This window comes from Pristiophorus japonicus, chromosome 19, assembly GCF_044704955.1.
Source record: "Pristiophorus japonicus isolate sPriJap1 chromosome 19, sPriJap1.hap1, whole genome shotgun sequence".
Taxonomy (NCBI): Eukaryota; Metazoa; Chordata; class Chondrichthyes; family Pristiophoridae; genus Pristiophorus; species Pristiophorus japonicus.
In genome coordinates, this window is record NC_091995.1 from 14,625,966 (window position 1) to 14,648,416 (window position 22,451).

The 22,451-nt window shown below is 47.2% G+C and overlaps 1 protein-coding gene across 1 annotated transcript in view; it reads right to left on the reverse strand.

The window, feature by feature from the left end:
• abhd16a (abhydrolase domain containing 16A, phospholipase) overlaps positions 1-22,451 on the reverse strand; it is an 85,791-nt gene that overhangs the window by 44,549 nt on the left and 18,791 nt on the right. The window contains exons 3-7 of the mRNA XM_070861288.1: positions 19,355-19,421; positions 13,407-13,493; positions 12,023-12,108; positions 10,270-10,343; positions 8,340-8,462 (exon numbers count right to left, since the gene is read on the reverse strand). Coding sequence (XP_070717389.1) covers positions 8,340-8,462; positions 10,270-10,343; positions 12,023-12,108; positions 13,407-13,493; positions 19,355-19,421 — 437 coding nt within the window. The remainder of the gene's footprint in view (positions 1-8,339; positions 8,463-10,269; positions 10,344-12,022; positions 12,109-13,406; positions 13,494-19,354; positions 19,422-22,451) is intronic.

A 22,451-nucleotide genomic window follows, 5' to 3' on the forward strand; every position in this document is an offset into this window, starting at 1 on the left:
ACCCTGCGCGTGCGCGTTGGAGCGTGCGCGCACGCAGTCTCACACAAACATTGGCACTCGGCCATTTTTAAAAATACTGCAGAAAAAATGAAGATTGGTTTCTTGGACCCCTGCAAAGGCTTGTAATTTAATTTTTTTTGATATTTCTGTGTGTGAGGGAGTGCTTTTAGCAGCACTGCTGAATAAATCACCTGCTGAAATCAGTGAGTTCAGCTTTTCACTGCTAAACTTGCAGAACCGTTGCCTGCAAATTAAGGACTGTGTGTTTGGAGAAATAAGAGTGCCAATTCAACTTTGCAATGGATCAACGTCCACCAAGAACAAAGAATTTCTTGCATGAGGAACTGGAGATATTAGTCAACGTAATTGAGCAGAGATGGCAGGAGCTAGATACCAGCAACAGAGGTCGCATAAAAGTGCCACCAAAAGAAAAGAAGAAACGCTGGAACCAAGTTGCAGAAGATTATTGCGCAGTGGTGCATACCAGGAGATCTGGAAGTCAGTGTAAAAAGAAATGGCACGACCTTGGTCAAGTAGTTAGTGCAAGTAATATTTCCCATTTTTAATTTAATCGTAATTGTAACGTGACTATCTGTATGTCCCACCTTGCAGACTGACACACTCTGTAAAAAGTTATATTTTACTCTTTGCAGAAGAAATTGGCCCACAACAAAAGGGAGGCAACTCGGACAGGAGGAGGCACGTCCAATCTGCATCCACTGACACCCTTGGAACAGAGGGTAGCTGCTATGATGAGTCGTACATGGAGAAAAGCAATCGGTACAGCACAAGCTGGGCCCGCGCGCGAGGAAGAGGGTAAGTCCTGAAAATGCATCATGGCCCTTTAAATCAACCTGCTGCCTGGCCTGCTATGTGTGAGAGGACTCATGCCACCCACCCGGCCCCCTCCCTTGCTGTGAAACATCTGACTGTTCTGATGTATTGTGCAGAACATCATGACGACGATGACGATGACGATGACGCTGCTGCTAACCCTGAGGGTACAGAACAAGAACCAGTACAACCAGCTGCGGACGATCCAGACTGGATGATGGCAGCGATGACTGAAATGTCTGCAGGGGAGAGCTTCCAATTTAATGTTTATGAGCTCCCATCAAGGGGCATCAGAGTTTCAACCCCTAGCATAGGTCTTGGTTCCACCTTCCATGGTTTCGCTTCCGATGTTGCGGGTCCCAGTGGTGCTGCTGGTATAATGCAGCATTCTACAGTCAGTGCACTACCGTCCCAGCCTGCGCCTCCCTCTCGCATAGGTTCTGGTTCCACCTACTATGGTTTTGATTCCGACGCTTCGGGTCCCAGTGCTGCTGCTGATATCATGGAGCAGTTTACACCCATTCGTCCAACATCCCAGCCCACGGCTCGCACTCGAGTGCTGTCGTCTGGAACACCGAGCGTTCTACCGTTCCAGCCCGAGCCTCTCCCTCTAGTTCTGCCGTCTGCAACACAGAGCATCCCACCATTCCAGCCCGAGCCTCTCCCTCCAGTTCAGCCGTCTGCAACACAGAGCATCCCACTATTCCAGCCCGAGCCTCTCCCTCCAGTTCAGCCGTCTGGAACACAGAGCGTCCCACAGTCCCAGCCTGTGCCTCCCTGTGCAGTGGTGCCGCTTGCAACACCGAGCATCCCACCGTCCGTGCCCGCGCCTCCCAGTGTAGTGGTGCCACAAGACAGACCCAGGCAGAGGAGAAGGAGATCGGAGACACGCTCTCCTGGGATGCAGTGTGCAACAGATGCGACTCAGGTTGTGGCATTGGGTATGGAGACCAATGAGCTTACCCGATCACTCATCGGTGGCGTCAATGCAGTAGGTGAAGAGTTGACGGTCCTGACGGGAGAAATAGCAGTAATGACACGGGAACTTAGGGAGGGAATGTCTGAGGGAGTGCAATCGACGGCACAGGCCGTCAGGGAGGGCATGCAAATGTCGGCATAGGCCATCAGGGTGGGCCTGGTTGAGGTAGCTGCTGCAATAAGGGCACACAGCCCAGCCAATCAAATGACAACCCCATGAGGAAGTGAACATTCACTGAGATGTGGATGAGACATGGTTGCAGCCTTTCTTTGCTGCTTTTGTTCTTGTTCTTGATGTAGCTGTAGTAGCGTTTTTCAAATTGAAATTGTTTTGTAAGTTTTGTAACTTTACAACTTATAAGGGATCTTATGGTTTTTAAGTGATCTTAGTGTAAATGCTCTCACATTTTTTTGTATCTTATTTAATTTTGCACCTAAAAAGTGATCCTGAAGTGTAAGTGATCTTAAGAGTGTAAAATTTTTCACATAGAAAGTGTTTTGTAACTTTTGTAACTTTACAAGTTTATAAGTGATCTTAAAGTTTTTAAGTGATCTTCAAGAGTCATATTAAAAAGTATAGTTTGATACAACAAATATTTTATTAGAGTGACGTTAACTTTTCAATAAAATATTTTTTCATTAAAACTGTTTCATGTTCCATTAACACAACACAACGTAGGAACAACTGCAAAGAATAAACATGTCCATGCGCAAAAGTGGTCGCAGAGCCCTCAGGCATCAGTAGTTGAAGCATTCACGGATGAGCTGCTGGCGCAAGTCTCGAGCAATCGTTACAGGGGCACGACGGACGGCCCTCCTTCGACCTCGTGCTTCGGCATCAGACACTTGCATGCTTTCCTGATTGTCGTTATCATCCACATCCTGGTCTTCCGTAATACTATCATGCACTGGACCCTCACGTCGGTCTTCGGGTTCCACTACCAGCTCCTGCTGCCTCATGATGGCTAAGTTATGAAGCATGCAGCACACAACAGTGAAGTGACCGACAATCTGAGGAGAGTATTGCAACTGTCCTCCGGAATGGTCCAGGCATCGGAATCGCTGTTTCAATGTGCCAATGGTCCTCTCAATGATGCTGCGTGTCGCAATGTGCGCCATGTTGTATTGACGGTCAGCTTCTGTCTGTGTCACGCGTATGGGCGTCATGAGCCAGGTGGTCAGGCCGTACCCTTTGTCTCCCAGTAGCCAGCTCTGCCCTTCTGGCTGCTGCTCAAACATGTCAGATAGAACGCTGTCGCGTAGGATGAACGCATCGTGGGTGTTGCCAGGGTATCTCGCATCGACTGACATGATGCGCTGCTTGTCGTCACACACGAGCTGCACATTGATAGAGTGGAAACCTTTCCTATTTCGGTACTGCTCAGAATCCTCCACAGGTGCTCGCAAGGCTATGTGGGTACAATCAATGCAGCCCTGTACCTTTGGGAAGCCGGCAATCCTGAAGAAGCCCGCAGTCCTCTCATGGATCGCTTGTGCGGTCATTGGGAAATTGATGAAGTCATTCCTTCGCGCATAAAGTGCAGCCGTGACCTGGTAAACGCAGGCACGTATTGCACGTTGAGAGATGGCGCACACATCTCCAGTTGTAGCCTGAAACGATCCCGAGGCATAGAAAGAAAGTGCAGCTGTTACCTTCACTTCAACAGACAAGGCAGTTGTCCTTCTGCTTCTGGGCTGCAAATCTGCTCTCACCATATCACAGATCTCAGTGACAACTTCTCTGCAAAAACGCAGCCTTTTCACACAATCAGCCTCGCTCATGTCCAGGTACGAGCGCCTGGTTCGATATTGTCGACGTGGGTAAGGTCTCCTGCCCATCAACCTACGGGCTACGACGTTCCTGGTGCGGTGAGCTCTAATCAATTCTCTCCTATGCAGTGAATTGATGGCAAACCATTGCATAATACGTAGTATTGACAATGCAGCACCCATTCTGCAAATTTAAATATAAAACTGTCGATGTGGCTGCCTCTCCATGTCCAAATGGCCTCAGTCCCCCTCACAGCTCGAATGCTGCTGCTGTATCTTCGGCTGCAGTCGAGCCACTGACGCCGCCCCAAAAGCGTGGCCGAATGGCCTCAAGCACCATAAAGAGCTGCGTGTGTCAGGTGTTGATTCTTCGGCTGCCGGCCAGCCACTGACGCCGCTGATATCCTATGGCCAAATGGCCTCACGTCGGTCCGCTGCTGATTCTTCGGCTGCCGGCCAGCCACTGACGCCGCTGCTATCTCATGGCCGAATGGTCTCGGTCCGTCTGGTGCTGCTTCTTCGCGGCCAGCCACGAAGAGAATGAAGGCCTGCCTCAAGCACTGCAGCTCAGCTCGAAGCTTGCTGCCGCTGCTGTCGAGACACTGACGCCACACCGCTGCCTGTCTCCAACATAAAAGGCCTGCCTGAAGCACTTTCACACAGGTAGGAACATGGTTTATTTAATCTTTTCTTTGCTTATAAATTTTTATTCAGGTTGGATTTATTTGTATAATATTTGTATTAAGTATAACTAAGGATTGATTGTAGAATTGAATGACTTCCCTTCCCCCCCCACCTCGTTCCCTACGCCTAATTTGTAACCTACGCCTGATTTTCTAAAGTGTAGACAAGGTTTTTTCGAGCATACAAAAATCTTCACTTACTCCATTCTAAGTTAGTTTGGAGTAAGTTTTCACTCACGAAACTTTGAAATCAGGCGTAAGTGGCCGGACACGCCCCCTTTTGAAAAAAAAATTCTGTTCCAAAGTGAAACTGTTCTAACTGACGAGAACTGGAGCAAACTAAATGTGGAGAATTCCAATTTGTAAGATACTCCGTTCTACACCAGTTGCTCTTAAAAATCAGGAGCAAATCATGTGGAAACTTGGGGCCACAGATTCCACATCATGGAAGCTAATGTCCTTTCTTACTACTGCGTTAATTTCCTCTTTAACCAACAACGCTACCCCGCCTCCTTTTCCTTTCTGTCTATCCTTCCTGAATGTTGAATACCCCCTGCATGTTGAGTTCCCAGCCTTAGTCACCCTGGAGCCATGTCTCCGTCATCCCAATTATATCATAATCATTAATAGCTGCCTGTGCAGTTAATTCATCCACCTTATTATGAATAGTCCTCGCATTGAGGCACAGAGCCTTCAGGCTTGTTTTTTTAGCACTCTTTGTCCCTTTAGAATTTTGCTGTAATGCGGCCCTTTTTGATTTTTGCCTTGGGTTTCTCTGCCCTTCGCTTTTACTGTTCTCCTTTCTATCTTTTGTTTCTGCCCCATTTTATTTCCCTCTGTCTCCCTGCATAGGTTCCCGTGGTGTAAAACTTGCTGCCGCATTAAAATGACCCTTGCCCGATGTGATATCTACCCACTGAGGGAGGTTTTATTTTAGTTTGATACCAGAACTGACATGGTACAACTATCAGGAAAGACTGAACAGGCTGGGTCACTTTTCCCTAGAAAAGAGACGGCTGAGGGGGACCTGATAGAGGTCTTTAAATTAATGAAAGGATTCGATGAGAGTAGACGTGCACAAGATGGGGAGCCCAGAACCAGGGGTCACAGTCTCAGAATAAGGGGTCGGCCATTGAGGGCTGAGTTGAGGAGAAATTTCTTCACAGAGGGTTATGAATTTTTGGAATTCTCTACCTCAGAGGGCTGTGGAAGCTCAGTCGTTGAGCATATTTCAAAACAGAGATCGATAGATTTTTGGATATTTAGGGAATCAAGTGATATGGGGATAGTGCAGGCAAGTGGAGTTGAGGTAGAAGATCAGCCATGAATGGTGGAGCAGGCTCGAGGGACCAAATCCTTCTCCTGCTCCTATTTCTTATGTTCTTATGTTTCCACTTGTAGGGAGAGACAAGAACTAAGGGCCATATAAGACAGTCACTAACAAATCCAATAAGGAATTAAAGAGAAACTTTTTTACCCAGAGGGCGTGAGAACACGGAACTCGCTACCACAGGGAGTGGTTGAGGCAAATAGCACAGATGCATTTAAGGGGAAGCCAGATAAGTACATGTGGAAGTAAGGAATGGAAAGGTGTGTTGATAGGGCGAGATAGAGTAGAGTTGGAGGAGGCTCGTGGGGAGTATCAACACCAACTGTGGACTCAATGTAATGCCATGCAACAGCTGGGATTGTTTTCCTTAGAGCAGAGAAGGTTAAGGGGGAGATTTAATCGAGTTGTTCAAAGTAAGGAGGGGTTTTGACAGAGTCGACAGGGAGAAATGGTTTGCAGTGACAGGAGACCACCCAGGCACACGGGCGGCCAATGGAGCCAAACTGATATTTGTGATGATTCATTTCCGGTGATGTCACAGCACGAGGTCCAGCGCTCCGCATTATTGGATGATTTCACCTCGAAGGAGAAACCAACGTATCAAATTTTGATCACGGCACCAAGATCTTGGAGAAGTGGCTCAGTGGTAACAACAACAACATTTATATCGCGCCTTAGCGAGATGTTAGCACAGGTGACCAAAAGCTTGGTCAAAGAGGAGCATCTTCAAGGAGGAGAGCAAGGCAGAGGGGTTTAGGGAGGGAATTCCAGAGCTTAAGGGCCGATGCCAGTGATTGAGCGATTATAATCAGAGATACTCAAGAGGTCAGAATTAGAGGAGCGCAGACATCTCAGGGTGGGGGGAGGGGCACTGGAGGAGATTACAGAGATAGGGAGGGACGAGGACTTGGAGGGTTTTAAACACAAGGATGAGAATTTTGAAATCGAGACGATGCTTAACCGGGAGCCAATGCAGGTCACACAGGGGTGATGGGTGAGCGGGACTTGGTGCGAGTTAGGACACAAGCAGCCGAGTTTTGGATGAGCTCAGGTTTACAGAGCGTGGTAGGTGGGAGGCCACCCAGGAGAACGTTGCACAGTCGAGTCTTGGGGTACCAAAGGCAATGAGAAGATAGCGCGCGTGGCTCGGGCCAGCAGCTCAGGCATCCTCTTCCCGAATGAACGGCTGCGTGTTTGCGGTTCGAAGTTGTCCCACGCCTGCACCAGTTCTCCCGCTTGTCCCCAGCACCTCCCACCCAGTTGTGCAGGCACCGGATCTTCCTGGAGCACCATCCGTACTTCATTAACGTACCCAATGGCTCTTCTTCACGAGCGAGCACGGATGGCGAGCGCGGAAAGTCTATTCGACCCAGGGGGACATCGCAGCCAGGTCCCCCCACCAGACAGCCAAACCCGAATAAACTTTCCGCTTGAAAGAAATACCGCAAAGAATTTGGACGACAAACGGTGAATGAGGAGTGGGCGACAAGAGGATTGTGATCTTGAGGGAAATACTCTTAACCAACCGTGTAACCAAAGCCGGGCTGTGAAACACTCACTGAAGGCTGCGGGTTGAGAACCATGTTCGACTTAACGTTCTAATAGGGGCCCAGCTTTCAGCTCTTAATTTTTTTTTTAAATTTTGAACGAAGCTGAGGTATTATTGATGGTAGTTTAATACACATGACTAGGGCGAGATAAAGTAGGGGTGGGAGGAGACTTGTATGGAGCAGAAACTTCGGCATTCACTGGTGGGCCCAAATGGCCTGTTTCTGTGCTGCAAAATTCAATGGTCCTGAATTCGCGCTCCCCACGGGCACGTACAAGGTACGCACACCTCGGGTTTAGGTGGAATTCTCTACCACAGAAAGTTGTTGAGGCCAATTCACTAAATATATTCAAAAGGGAGTTAGATGAAGCCCTTACTACTAGGGGGATCAAGAGGTATGGCGGGAAAGCAGGAAGGGGGTACTGAAGTTGCATGTTCAGCCATGAACTCATTGAATGGCGGTGCAGGCTAGAAGGGCCAACTGGCCTACTCCTGCACCTATTTTCTATGTTTCTAGGTCTACGAAGCGCATGCGCCCAAACCCGCAACTTGCGATCGGTCAAGAAATCTCTTGACAGATCCACCGCATCCGAACGCAAAGGGCCTCCGCGGGCGGAGAGTTGGGCTATTTGTCCAATGCCTGCTCAGCGAATGTCCTTCAAATTTTTATGACTGATAAAAGCAGGAGAAAGGAGTAAGTACAGAAAAGTACATTTAAAAAAATAATTTAAACATTCAAAATCCTGTTAAATAAGGTAAGTTTATTTTTAGACCCTTTAAAATACGTACATTTATTTTTCCAAATATTTAAATGTTAGTTTTAAAGACATAATGAAATTCCATTTGTTAATTAATTTGAAATATGTGATGGTTATTTTTTGGGGTTATTTTCTGTGTTTGTATTTTTGGGGGTATTCCCATTCATACGTATATATGGAACTCTCATAAGTATGAATGGGGATCCCCATAATCTGATAGGTTAGGTTAGGGCGTCCCACGTGATCCCAGCATTCGAAACCCTTACGCTCCGGAGATACTTGTGCCTCTACGAATGCTTTCGTGGAGAGGCTAGGACCGCAAGCCTCCGAAACTCCAGGACCACCAGGTACCTTCGGAGCCTCTAAACGCAAATTCTGGATCAATGTAATTCTACGTTTAAAAAGCAAACGCTCTCGTTGCGCAGCGGCGAGCTTACCCAATAATCTGGCACGGGAATCTCGTCAGCAGTCCGAAAAAGCCGTTCGTCCCTCCGTACTTGTGCTCTGGCTTCAGGAGCGGAACGCCGGCCTTGGAAACCTTCGTCAATTGACGGTCCTTCCTGGAAGGTGAAGAATGCGGGAAGTCAGCGGGCGCTCGAGTACAATTGGCTTCAGGTTAGCGTACACAGGAGCAGGAGGCCATTCCGCCCCTCAGTGAGATCATGGCTGACCTGTATCTCAACTCCACATCGCTTCATACCGTCACCTCTCAATAGTCATCAACCTCAGTTTTTACATTATCAGCCTCAACAGCATTTTTTGGCGAGAGTTTTCCAGATTTGCACTTCCCTTTGGGTGAAGAAGTGCTTCCTGACACCAGCTCTGAAGAACCTTTCGGATGAGACGTTAAACCGAGGCCCTGTCTTGCCCTCGCAGGTGGAAGTAAAAGTTCCCATGGCACTATTTTTTTTTTTAAATTCATTCACGGGATGTGGACGTCGCTGGCAAAGCCAGCATTTATTGCCCGTCCCCAATTGCCCTCGAGAAGGTGATGGTTCTTGAATACAACAGAGTTGCTGGCTAGGCCATTTCAGAAGGGCAGCTAAGAGTCAACCACAGAGTCAGAGAGACCAGACCAGGGCAAGGACGGCAGATTTCCTTCCCTAAAGGACATTAGTGAACCAGATGGGTTTTTCCGACAATCCTGTCGTTTCATGGTAACCATTACTAATACGGGTTTTTTAATTCCAGATTTATTTTTAATTGAATTTAAATTCCAGAACTGCCGTGGTGGGATTTGAACTCATGTCTCTGGATCATTAGTCCAAGCCTCTGAATTACTAGCCCAGTAACATAACCACTATGCTACCATTCTATTTCAAAGAAGGGCAGGGGAGTTAACCTGGCATCCTGGCCGATATTTATCCCTCAATCAACATAACCAAAAACAGATTTTCTGGTCATCATCACATTGCTATCCGTGGGAACTTGCTGTGCATAAATTGGCTGCCATGTTTCCTACATTACAACGGTGACTATACTTCAAAAGTACCTCATTGGCTGTAAAGCGCTTTGGGATGTTCTGAGGTCATGAAAGGCACTATATAAATGTAAGCCTTTCATTTTGCTCTAGCTCTAATTTTAAGGTTATTCTCCCTTGTTCTGGACTCGTCCCACCAGAGGAAATGGTTTCTCTTAATCTACCCTATTAACTCCTTTAATCGCCTTAACCACAATTAGATCACCCCTGAATCTTCGATACTCGAGGGAATAGAAGCCTAGTCTATGCAACCTGTCCTCAAAAGAGGGGCCATCATTACAGCGGAGTCCTTGTTTAACCAACATGTACTCTCCACCAGCAATCATCGGACATCAGTCGGGAGCGACAACCTTTGCCACGCCCCCTAACCCGGGGGTCACAGAAGCCCAAGTGTAGCCAAGAGTGACAGCACGGTGAACAATGGGTTTGCCAACTAACCCGCCAAAAGTGCTTCTCCAGCACATTTGTAAAGCTGCACTGCAACAGATGGATGCCACTTTCGGACGAGACGTTAAACTGTGGCACCCCCATCTGCCCTCTCATAGAATCATAGCAAAGTTATGACACAGAGGAGGCTATTCAGCCCATCGTGTTCGTGCCGGTGGACGTAAAAGATCCCACAGCCACTATTTCGAAGAAGAGCACGAGGAGCTGTGGCCAATATTTATTCCTCAACCAACATCACTTAAAAAAAAACCCAAATGATCTGATCATTATCACAGTGCTGTTTGTGGGATCTTGCTGTGCCCAAAATGATGCTGGGTTTCCCTACATTAGGACGGTGACTACACTTCAAAAAAAAGTACATCTTTTGGTTGTAAAGCGTTTTGGGACGTCCCGAGGTCGTAAAAGGCGCTATATAAATGCAAGTTCTTCCTTTCACTTACTGGCTGCTGACCTCGTTCCAGGTGAAGTCTTCAGGCCAATGAGCAAAGTCAAAGCTGTAATTGGCCAACTTTCTCTGCAAAGAAACAAAGAAGGTGGTGGAACTTGTTACCACAAGGAATGGGTGAGACGAACAGCAAAGGTGCATTAAAAGGGAAGAAAGCTTACAGTTTTGGTCTCCTTACCTAAGGAAGGAAACAGGAACATTGGAACAGGAGAACATAAGAACATAAGAAATAGGAACAGGAGGAGGCCACTGAGCCCCTCGAGCCTGTCCCACCATTCAATGAGATCATGGCTGATCTGGGACCTAACTCCATATACTCGCCTTTGGCCCATATCCCTTAATACCTTTGGTTAACAAAAATCTATCAATCTCAGATTTAAAATTATCAATTGACCTCGCATCAATTGCCCTTTGCGGAAGAGAGTTCTAAACTTCCACCACTCTTTGTTTGGAGAAGTGTTTCCTAATTTCACTCCCGACAGGTCTGGCTCTAATTTTTAGACTATGTCCCCTAGTCCTAGACTCTCCAACCAACAGAAATAGTTTCGCACTATCTACCCGATCAGTTCCCCTTAACATGTTGGCAACTTTGATTAAATCAAGGATATACTTTCCTTAGCGGGGGTGCAACGAAGGTTCACTAGATTGATTCCTGGCATGGAAGGGATCGCATGAGGAGAGACTGAGTAGAATGGGCTGATAATTTCTGGAGTTTAGAAGAATGAGAGGGGATCTCATCGAAACGTATAAAATTATTAAAGGGCTTGACAGGGTAAATGCTGAGAGCCTGTTTCCCTTGGCTGGAAAGTCGAGAACCAGGAAGCACAATCTCAGGACAAGGGGTTGGCCATTTAGGACTGAGATGAGGAGAAATTTCTTCACTCAGAGGGTTGTGAATCTTTGGAATTCTCTACCCCAGAGGGCTGTGGAGGCTCAGTCGTTGAGTATATTCAAGACAGATCGATAGATTTTTGAATACTAAGAGAATCAAGGGATATGGGGATAGTGCAGGAAGGTGGAATTGAGGTGAAAGATCGGCCTTGATCTTATTGAATGGCAGAGCAGGCTCGAGGGGCCATACGGCCTCTTACTTGTTATGTTGTTATGTACATGAGGGAGTAAGGAATAAAAGGATATGCCAATAGGGTGGAGATGAAGTAACGTGTGGAGGAGGCTCGTGCGTTAGCATCAACCAGTTGGGCTGAATGGCCTGTTTCTGTGCTGTTTCAGAATCAAAGAATGGTTATAGCACAGAAGGCGGCCGCTAGGCTCATCGAGGGCCTGTATCGACTCTCAGATAGTCCCCCTCCCCTGCCCTTTCCCCATAGCCCTACAAATTATTTTCCTTCAGATACTTATCCAACTCCCTTTTGAAAGATAAGATCGAGTCTGCCTCCACCACCCTTTCAGGCAGTGCATTCCAGATCATAACCACTTGCTGCGTAAAAAATTTCTCTCTTTTTGGTTCTGCCTTTGGTTCTTTTGTCAATCGCCTTAAATCTGTCCCCTCTGGTTCTCGACCCTTCTGCCAAAGGGAGCAGTTTCTCTCTATCTACTATGTCCAGGCCCCTCGTGATTTTGAACACCTCTATCAAATCTTCCCGAAATCTTCTCTGCTTCCAAGTTCTATGCAAAGGCAGCACAGTTTCGCAACACAGTTGTACAAAGCAGGGGCAACACTCGTGTTTTACACCGTGACCAACAGTGCTGGGAACATCTGCTGCTTCGACGTGTGCTCAACACCCTACCTTGTTTTCCGGTGTATTATTTCTCTTGGTTTCCTCCAAAATGGTGATAAACTGCACGTACTCAGGATTGGTCCATCGCCCCATGCCTAGCAAGCAGCAAACGTCAACTGTTACAACGACCAACAACATATAGCCCTTTTAACACGGCAAAATATCCCAAGGCACTTCACAGAAGCATTAATCAGACAAAAATTTGACACCCAGCCACGTAAGGTGTTATTGGGACAAGTGACTAAAAAGGCTTGAGCAAAGAGGTAGGTTTTCAGGAGCATCTTAAAGGAGGAAAGAGGGGTAAAGAGGGGGAGAGGTTTAGGAAGCGATTTCCAGAGCTTAGGGCCCAGGCAACAGAAGGCACGGCCACCAATGGTGGAGCGATTAAAATCGGGTTATGTGAAAGAGGCCAGACTGGGGGAGCGCCGAGATCTCGGGGAGGGGGGGGGGGGTTGTACAGCCGGAGGAGATTACAGAAATAGGGAGGGGCGAAACCATGGAGGGATCTGAAAGCAGGAATGAGAATTTTTTAAATCGCGGCATGGTCGGACCGGGAGCCAATTTTAACCCGCATTTTCTTCCCGTACACTTTCTGTCCCCGCCTTCCATCACATTTCTCTTTTAAATCGAGAAACCCAGGTGAAAGAGCGGGCACAGGCACGAAGGGCTGAATGGCCTCCTTCTGAGCTCTACTATCCTATGATTCTGAAAGCAGAGTCCCATAGGAGAAAGAGAGAGAAAAATTAGGCAATTTTTTTTTTCATTCATTCACGTGGGCATCGCTGGCAAGGCCCAGCATTTATTGCCCATCCCTAATTGCCCTGGAGAAGGTGGTGGTGAGTCGCCTTCTTGAACCGCTGCAGTCTGCGTGGTGAAGGCCCACAGTGTTGACTTTGTCGGACAACTGATTGGCCCGCTTGCCATTTCAGAGGGCAGTTAAGAGTCAACCACATCGCTGTGGGTCTGGAGTCACATATAGGCCAGACCGGGGTAAGGACGGCAGATTTCCTTCCCTGAAGGACATTAGTGAACCAGGTGGATTTTTATGACAATCCGGTAGTTTCATGGTCACCATTACGGATACTAGCCTTTTATTCCAGATTTATTTAATGAACTGAATTTAAATTCCCCCAGTTGCCGTGGTGGCATCTGAATGCACGTCTTCAGAGTATTAATCCAGGCCACTGGATTACTAGTCCAGTAACATAACCACTACGCTACCGTACTCTCGTTAGACAGGTTGATTCGGTTCCACCAAGCTTGGGTGTTAGCGAGCTGTAGATGGCAGGAGGGAAGGAAAGACTGGGGGAGGTAAGGAGTTACACAGCGCTGAGGTCCTGGAAAAGGAACAAGGAGATTTACTGGTGAGAAGTCAGACTTAAAGCTCTCCTACCTCGGAGACAGGCCACACCAGTGAGTATCAGCAGGAACGCACTTGCATACTGAGTGGCAGGGATGATCCTGGACATAACAATGTAACCTAAAGAGACAGAAACAAACACATCATAATGGCGACTTGTTAAACGCACCACGCACCGTGCATCACTTGGGCAGGGTGATCTTCGTTACATACATAGGGCCCGAAATTGGAGAAGGCCCCCGACCGCCGAGGTACCCAACAGTACTTTGGGTGGGATTTTCATCGAAAAGGCCGTTCAAAGGGCGGCGGGCAGCAAATGAGTGATGGCAGCCGGCGGGAGCTCTCATTCGCGGCGGCAAAGGCGCTTGCCGCCCAAGACGGAGGGGCGAAGACATACAAATTAAAATCGGGGGAAAAAAATCCATCGGAACACCTTCAGGGCACCTCGACCAGCTAAGTCGCTGTGGGGGAAAAAAAAAAATGTAAAAATGTTTTTTTTTCAGGTCTTCATACTCATCGTCGGGGGGTGGGGGGGGCGGAGACAGACCAGCCTCCAGCCAGCGGCCCACCTCCGTTCTGCCGCCGACTCCCGACCGCATCAATATGGCATCTCAGCGGGCGGGAGGTCAGTTGCACCACTCGGCCGTCCGCGGGCACTTCCTGCCGGTTCTCCCCTCCCGCCCGCTCCAGCCCAAATCAAAAGTGGCACTGGGCGGACCTTCAAGAGGAACGGCGGCGGCAGTGGGCTTGAGCAAGGCCATCAATTTCGGGCCCATAGAATGTTCAGCACAGAAACAGGCCATTCGGCCCAGCAAGTCTGTTGCTGGGGTTTAAACTCCACCAACAGTCCTCTCCCAGTCCAGCAGCCTGATAGCCCACCAGCACATCAGTCCATCCCCTTTCCTCTCAAACACTTGTCTAGTTTCCTTTTGAACGCATCAAAGCCACTTCCTGTGGTAGCGAGTTCCACATTCTAACCACTCTCGGAGGAAAGAGATTTCTCCTTATTCCCCTATTGGATTTATTAGTAACTGTCCTGCATTGATGGCCCCTAGTTTTGGATTCTCCCACAAGTGGAAACGTTCTCTCCACATTGACTCTGTCCAACCCATTCATAATTTTAAAGACCCCTATTAGGTCACCTCTAAGACTTCTCATTTCTAAAGAAAAAAGCCCCAACCTGTTCAGGTTTTCCCGATTGCTGTAATATTGCAGTTCTGGTACCATCCTTGTAAATCTTTCTTGTACTTTCTCCAGTGCTTCTATGTCCTTTTTATAGTATGGAGAGCAGGACTGTGCACAGGGTCCCTTACAAGGTTAACAGAACTTCACTACTTTTGAGTTCTATACCCCTAGAAATAAATCAGCATTTTAAACTGCTTTGCTGACCTGCAATGCTGCTTTTAATGATTGTTTTCACCAGCATCACTCGATCCCTTTATCATTTGACCCCATTCAGTTTCTTATATTCCAAGATGCTGCCATTTTTCCTCCCAAAGTGCGTCACCCACCTCACATATATCTACGTTGAAGTTCATTTGCCACTTAACTGCCCAGTCTGCAAGCTTTCTTTAAGTGGATCTTTAAGTCTAATGAGTGTTTTAAGCTGACGGTAACCATGAGGCAGTGGGTAGGGCAACAACTGGCTTTAATACCCTGGGCGGATGGGTTGGGGGTTGAAATCAAGGATGGTTTGTGCTCCTATCTAGTAGGCCCTGTTTAATGCAATTGATATTAGCAAACTCCAAGGCTGTCGCCATGTTGGTATCTATCAATTCATTTGTGTGACAGTGTTTACATAAGTAACAGTCCTTCCGCTGAACAAACAAACTGGCGGCCAAAAGACATCAGGAAAAAAAACTGTTGTGGGTGTGATTTAATTGTTTTTTTTTGTAGTAGAAACATAGAAACATAGAAATTAGGTGCAGGAGTAGGCCATTCGGCCCTTCTAGCCTGCACCGCCATTCAATGAGTTCATGGCTGAACATGCAACTTCAGTACCCCATTCCTGCTTTCTCACCATACCCCTTGATTCCCCTAGTAGTAAGGACTTCATCTAACTCCTTTTTGAATATATTTAGTGAATTGGTCTCAACAACTTTCTGTGGTAGAGAATTCCACAGGTTCACCACTCTCTGGGTGAAGAAATTCCTCCTCATCTCGGTCCTAAATGGCTTCCCCCTTATCCTTAGACTATGTCCCCTGGTTCTGGACTTCCCCAACATTGGGAACATTCTTCCTGCATCTAACCTGTCTAACCCCGTCAGAATTTTAAACGTTTCTATGAGGTCCCCTCTCATTCTTCTGAACTCCAGTGAATACAAGCCCAGTTGATCCAGTCTTTCTTGATAGGTCAGTCCCGCCATCCCGGGAATCAGTCTGGTGAACCTTCGCTGCACTCCCTCAATAGCAAGAATGTCCTTCCTCAGGTTAGGAGACCAAAACTGTACACAATACTCCAGGTGTGGCCTCACCAAGGCCCTGTACAATTGTAGCAACACCTCCCTGCCCTTGTACTCAAATCCCCTCGCTATGAAGGCCAACATGCCATTTGCTTTCTTAACCGCCTGCTGTACCTGCATGCCAACCTTCAATGACTGATGTACCATGACACCCAGGTATCTTTGCACCTCCCCTTTTCCTAATCTGTCACCATTCAGATAATAGTCTGTGTCTCTGTTTTTACCACCAAAGTGGATAACCTCACATTTATCCACATTATACTTCATCTGCCATGCATTTGCCCACTCACCTAACCTATCCAAGTCGCTCTGCAGCCTCATAGAATCCTCCTTGCAGCTCACACTGCCACCCAACTTAGTGTCATCCGCAAATTTGGAGATACTACATTTAATCCCCTCGTCTAAATCATTAATGTACAGTTTAAACAGCTGGGGCCCCAGCACAGAACCTTGCGGTACCCCACTAGTCACTGCCTGCCATTCTGAAAAGTCCCCATTTACTCCTACTCTTTGCTTCCTGTCTGACAACCAGTTCTCAATCCATGTCAGCACACTACCCCCAATCCCATGTGCTTTAACTTTGCACATTAATCTCTTGTGTGGGACCTTGTCGAAAGCCTTCTGAAAGTCCAAATATACCACATCAACTGGTTCTCCCTTGTCCACTCTACTGGAAACATCCTCAAAAAATTCCAGAAGATTTGTCAAGCATGATTTCCCTTTCACAAATCCATGCTGACTTGGACCTATCATATTACCTCTTTCCAAATGCACTGCTATGACATCCTTAATAATTGATTCCATCATTTTACCCACTACCGATGTCAGGCTGACCGGTCTGTAATTCCCTGTTTTCTCTCTCCCTTCTTTTTTAAAAAGTGGGGTTACATTGGCTACCCTCCACTCCATAGGAACTGATCCAGAGTCAATGGAATGTTGGAAAATGACTGTCAATGCATCCAGTTTTTCCAAGGCCACCTCCTTAAGTACTCTGGGATGCAGTCCATCAGGCCCTGGTGATTTATCGGCCTTCAATCCCATCAGTTTCCCCAACACAATTTCCCGACTAATAAGGATTTCCCTCAGTTCCTCCTCCTTACTAGACCCTCCGACCCCTTTTATATCCGGAAGGTTGTTTGTGTCCTCCTCAGTGAATACCGAACCAAAGTACTTGTTCAATTGGTCCGCCATTTCTTTGTTCCCCGTTATGACTTCCCCTGATTCTGACTGCAGGGGACCTACGTTTGTCTTTACTAACCTTTTTCTCTTCACATATCTATAGAAACTTTTGCAATCCGTCTTAATGTTCCCTGCAAGCTTCTTCTCGTACTCCATTTTCCCTGCCCTAATCAAACCCTTTGTCCTCCTCTGCTGAGTTCTAAATTTCTCCCAGTCCCCGGGTTCGCTGCTATTTCTGGCCAATTTGTATGCCACTTCCTTGGCTTTAATGCTATCCCTGATTTCCCTTGATAGCCACGGTTGAGCCACCTTCCCTTTTTTATTTTTACGACAAACAGGAATGTACAATTGTTGTAGTTCATCCATGCGGTCTCTAAATGTCTGCCATTGCCCATCCACAGTCAACCCCTTCAGTATCATTCGCCAATCTATCCTAGCCAATTCACGCCTCATACCTTCAAAGTTACCCTTCTTTAAGTTCTGGACCATGGTCTCTGAATTAACTGTTTCATTCTCCATCCTAATGCAAAATTCCACCATATTATGGTCACTCTTCCCCAAGGGCCCTCGCACAACGAGATTGCTAATTAATCCTCTCTCATTACACAACACCCAGTCTAAGATGGCCTCCCCCCTAGTTGGTTCCTCGACATATTGGTCTAAAAAACCATCCCTTATGCACTCCAGGAAATCCTCCTCTACCGTATTGCTTCCAGTTTGGTTAACCCAATCTATGTGCATATTAAAGTCACCCATTATAACTGCTGCACCTTTATTGCACGCACCCCTAATTTCATGTTTGATGCCCTCCCCAACATCACTACTACTGTTTGGAGGTCTGTACACAACTCCCACTAACGTTTTTTGCCCTTTGGTATTCTGCAGCTCTACCCATATAGATTCCACATCATCCAAGCTAATGTCCTTCCGAACTATTGCCTTAACCAGCAATGCTACCCCACCTCCTTTTCCTTTTATTCTATCTTTCCTGAATGTTGAATACCCCTGGATGTTGAGTTCCCAGCCCTGATCATCCTGGAGCCACGTCTCCGTAATCCCAATCACATCATATTTGTTAACATCTATTTGCACAGTTAATTCATCCACTTTATTGCGGATACTCCTTGCATTAAGACACAAAGCCTTCAGGCTTGTTCTTTTAACACCCTTTGTCCTTTTAGAATTTTGCTGTACAGTGGCCCTTTTTGTTCTTTGCCTTGGGTTTCTCTGCCCTCCACTTTTCCTCATCTCCTTTCTGTCTTTTGCTTTTGCCTCCTTTTTGTTTCCCTCTGTCTCCCTGCATTGGTTCCCATCCCCCTGCCATATCAGTTTAAATCCTCCCCAACAGCACTAGCAAACACTCCCCCTAGGACATTGGTTCCGGTCCTGCCCAGGTGCAGACCGTCCGGTTTGTACTGGTCCCACCCCACCCAGAACCGGTTCCAATGCCCCAGGAATTTGAATCCCTCCCTGTTGCACCACTGCTCAAGCCACGTATTCATCTGCGCTATCCTGCGATTCCTACTCTGACTATTACATGGCACTGGTAGCAATCCCGAGATTACTACTTTTGAGGTCCTACTTTTTAATTTAGCTCCTAGCTCCTGATTGGTAGGTTCTGACGCAGGGTCATCGACCTGAAACTTTAACCCTCATTCTCTCTCCACAGATGCTGCCTGACCTGCTGGGTATTTCCAGCAATTTCTGTTCTTAATTCCTGATTGGCAGCTTTGAAAAAGATTTGAATGATTTGATTAGAGCAACAGGCAGACTTGACGCACCATTCTATATTGGAGCGAATCAGCACACTAAACCAATAGCAGTTAATTGAGCCAATTAAATGCAAGTGTGACAAACACTTTGCACACGTGACACTTTATAAAGTGCTACGCACGTTTTCCAAATGCTCTCTGCTCACACGTTAGCTGCCAATAATTGTAATGTTGTCCTTTTTTTTAAATATACATGCAGCGGGTTGGTGTGATCTGGAATACACTGCTTGGAGGGGCGGTGGAAACAACTTCGACAGTAACTTTCAAAAGGGAATTGGATAAATACAGGTACTTAATAAAGAAAAGAATTGCAGTGCTATGGGGAAAGAGCACGTGGGACTAGTTGGATAGTTCTTTCAAAGAGCAGGCACAAGCACAATAGGCCAAACGGCCTCCTTCTGTGCTGTTAAGATTCTACAAAGCAAGAAAAGTGGTGGTACCATTTCTTTACACAGTATTAACATACGTTTCTCCAAAAGTCTGTTGAGGAGTTCCGGCACTTGGTACCACCCAGAGTTCGGACTAGCCAAAATTCAGACACACGGCCGATTTCAGTCATACCTCTTACCTTTCCGGTAGCAGTACAGCAGTAATAACGGGGACGTGTAGTAGGACACAGACCACAGGATATATGCCTGCGTTAAACAAAACAGAACAATTAGCTCAAAGGATTTCGTCGCTCCTGTGAGGTTTATAGGATATCATTGGAGTGGCCGGATAAACGGGGTCTCTTCCAACCATTCAGAAGGACACCTCAGGTGGAACTTACTGTAGGTGTTGAAGAGACCCAACAAGATACCACAATTAAACACAGCACAATATTGCCACGGCAAAGGAGCGCACAAGTTCAGGTCCATGGAGCACAAGTTTAAGACAGATGCCACAGAAGCATTTCTGTAAACATAGAAACATAGAAAATAGGTGCAGGAGTAGGCCATTCGGCCCTGCGAGCCAGCACCATCATTCAATGAGTTCATGGCTGATCATTTTTGTATCGCATTCCTGCTTTCTCTCCATACCCCTTGATCCTTTTAGCCGTAAAGGCCACACCTAACTCCCTTTTGAATACATCTTAACGAACTGGCCTCAACAACTTTCTGTGGTAGAGAATTCCAAAGGTTCACAATTCTCTGAGTGAAGAAGTTTCTCCTCATCTCGTCATAAATGGCATACCCCTGACCCTTCCTGACCCCTAGTTCTGGACTTCCTCAACATCGGGAACATTCTTCCTGCATCTAACATGTCCAATCCCTGTTTCTATGAGATCCCTTCTCATTCTTCTAAATTCTAATGAATATAAGCCTAGTCGATCCAGTCTTTCTTCATATGTCAGTCCTGCCATCCTGGGAATCAGTCTGTTGAACCTTCGCTGCACTCCCTCACTAGCAAGAATGGCCTTCCTCAGATGAGGACACCAAAACTGTACATAATATTCAAGGTGTGGCCTCACCAAGGCCCTGTACAGCTGCAGTAAGACCTCCCTGCTCCTATACTCAAATCCTCTCGCTATAAAGGCCAACATGCCATTTGCCTTCTTCACTGCCTGCTGTACCTGTATGCCAACTTTCAATGACTGATGTACCATGACACCCAGGTCTTGTTGCACCTCCCCTTTTCCTAATCCGTTCAGATAATATTCTGCCTTCTTGTTTTTGCCACCAAAGTGGATAACCTCATATTTATCTACATTATACTGTATCTGCCATGCATTTGCTCACTCACCTAACCTGTCCAAGTCATTCTGCAGCCTCTTAGCATCCTCCTCACAGCTCACACCGCCACCCAGCTTAGTGTCATCTGCAAACTTCGAGATATTACATTCAATTCCTTTGTCTAAATCATTAATGTATATTGTAAATGGCTGTGGTACCAGCACTGAACCTTGCGGTACCCCACTAGTCACTGCCTGCCATTCTGAAAAGGACCTGTTAATTCCTACTCTTCGCTTCCTGTCTGCCAACTAGTTCTCTATCCACGTCAATACATTACCCCCAATACCATGTGCTTTAATTTTGTACACCAGTGGGTCGGACCTTGTCAAAAGCCTTTTGAAAGAGCAAATACACCACATCCACTGGTGCTCCCTTGTCCACTCTACTAGTTACAGGCAGTGACTGACAGCAGGAACAGTCTCCAAAAGGCTCAAGACAGTGTCCGACCCACTGCACCACCCAGTCCCAGAGGGGGAAAGGACAGTGTGTGACCCACTGCACCACCCAGTCCCAGAGGGGGAAAGGACAGTGTGTGACCCACTGCACCACCCAGTCCCAGAGGGGAAAGGACAGTGTGTGACCCACTGCACCACCCAGTCCCAGAGGGGGAAAGGACAGTGTGTGACCCACTGCACCACCCAGTCCCAGAGGGGGAAAGGACAGTGTGTGACCCACTGCACCACCCAGTCCCAGAGGGGGAAAGGACAGTGTGTGACCCACTGCACCACCCAGTCCCTCACAAGCAAGATTTCACTTTCACTCTGACTAAATTCAAGCTTCTCAGAAAGATAACTGATAAGATGTGACTGCACAATTAATTAGAATTTAGACTTGTGCACTTTGGATCAATTCTTCTGGCACAATACGCTTCACTGCATTGATAAACATGCTGTACCAGTGGATTTTTTGAAACGTTATTTTCATGGGGACATCCCGCGTGAATTTCCCTTCCTTTCTCACTGATATTGCCTTCTCAGCCCTGGGTTAGAGGCAATGATTTACTGCCTTCCTGCTCGAGATGGGCGAACTCCGCAACGGACCAGGGGTTAAAAACCTGGGACCTTCCCGAATTATTCCCTCACCTGCACACTGTGTTGACCCCTCGTGCCGTACTGGGAGAACATGTCGTTTTTTTTGCCAGATTTTTAATATAAAATTGTGTTTTGTCACCCACAAACTCGACTATTTCAGCGCTCTCCTGACTGGCAAGCTTCAGCTCATCCAAAACTCGGCTGTCCGTTTCCTGACTCACACCAAGTTCCGTTCACCAATCCTCCCCCTCTGCGCTCACTGATCGACACTGGCTCCCGGTCCATCAACGCCTCGATTTTTAAATTCTCATTCTTCCCTGTCATATCCCTCCATGGCCTCACCCCCTCCCTATCTCTGTATCCTCCTCTAGTACACAGCCTCAGCCCCTCCCCATCTCTGTATCCTCCTCCAGCCCTAGGCCTCACCCCCTCCCTATCTCTTATCCTCCTTCAGTACACAGCCTCACCCTCTCCCCATCTCTGTATCCTCCTCCAGTACAGGTCTTCACCCCCCTCCCTATCCACACCCCCCCTCCCTATTTCTGTATCCTCCTCCAGCCCTGGGCCTCACCCCCTCCAAATCGCTGTATCCTCCTCCAGTACACAGCCTCACCCCCCTCCCTATCTCTGTATCCCCCTCCAGCCCTAGAATGCCGAGAGATCTCTGCACTCCTCCAATATTCCTCCCTCCACTGATCCCAAACCCGGATTAATTGGGTATTGGTCACGTCGCTGTTTGTGTGTTCACGCACGGAACAGTTACTGCTCTTCGCATATTGTACATGAAGTGGTTTGTAATATTAGAGCCAAGTCAAGGCACTGGATAAATGTAGGTCCCTCTATTACAGCAATAAAATTATTTCTAATGCTTATTTCAAGAAAAGACTTCCACAACCTCGGGCCGTCCCAAAGCGCATAACAA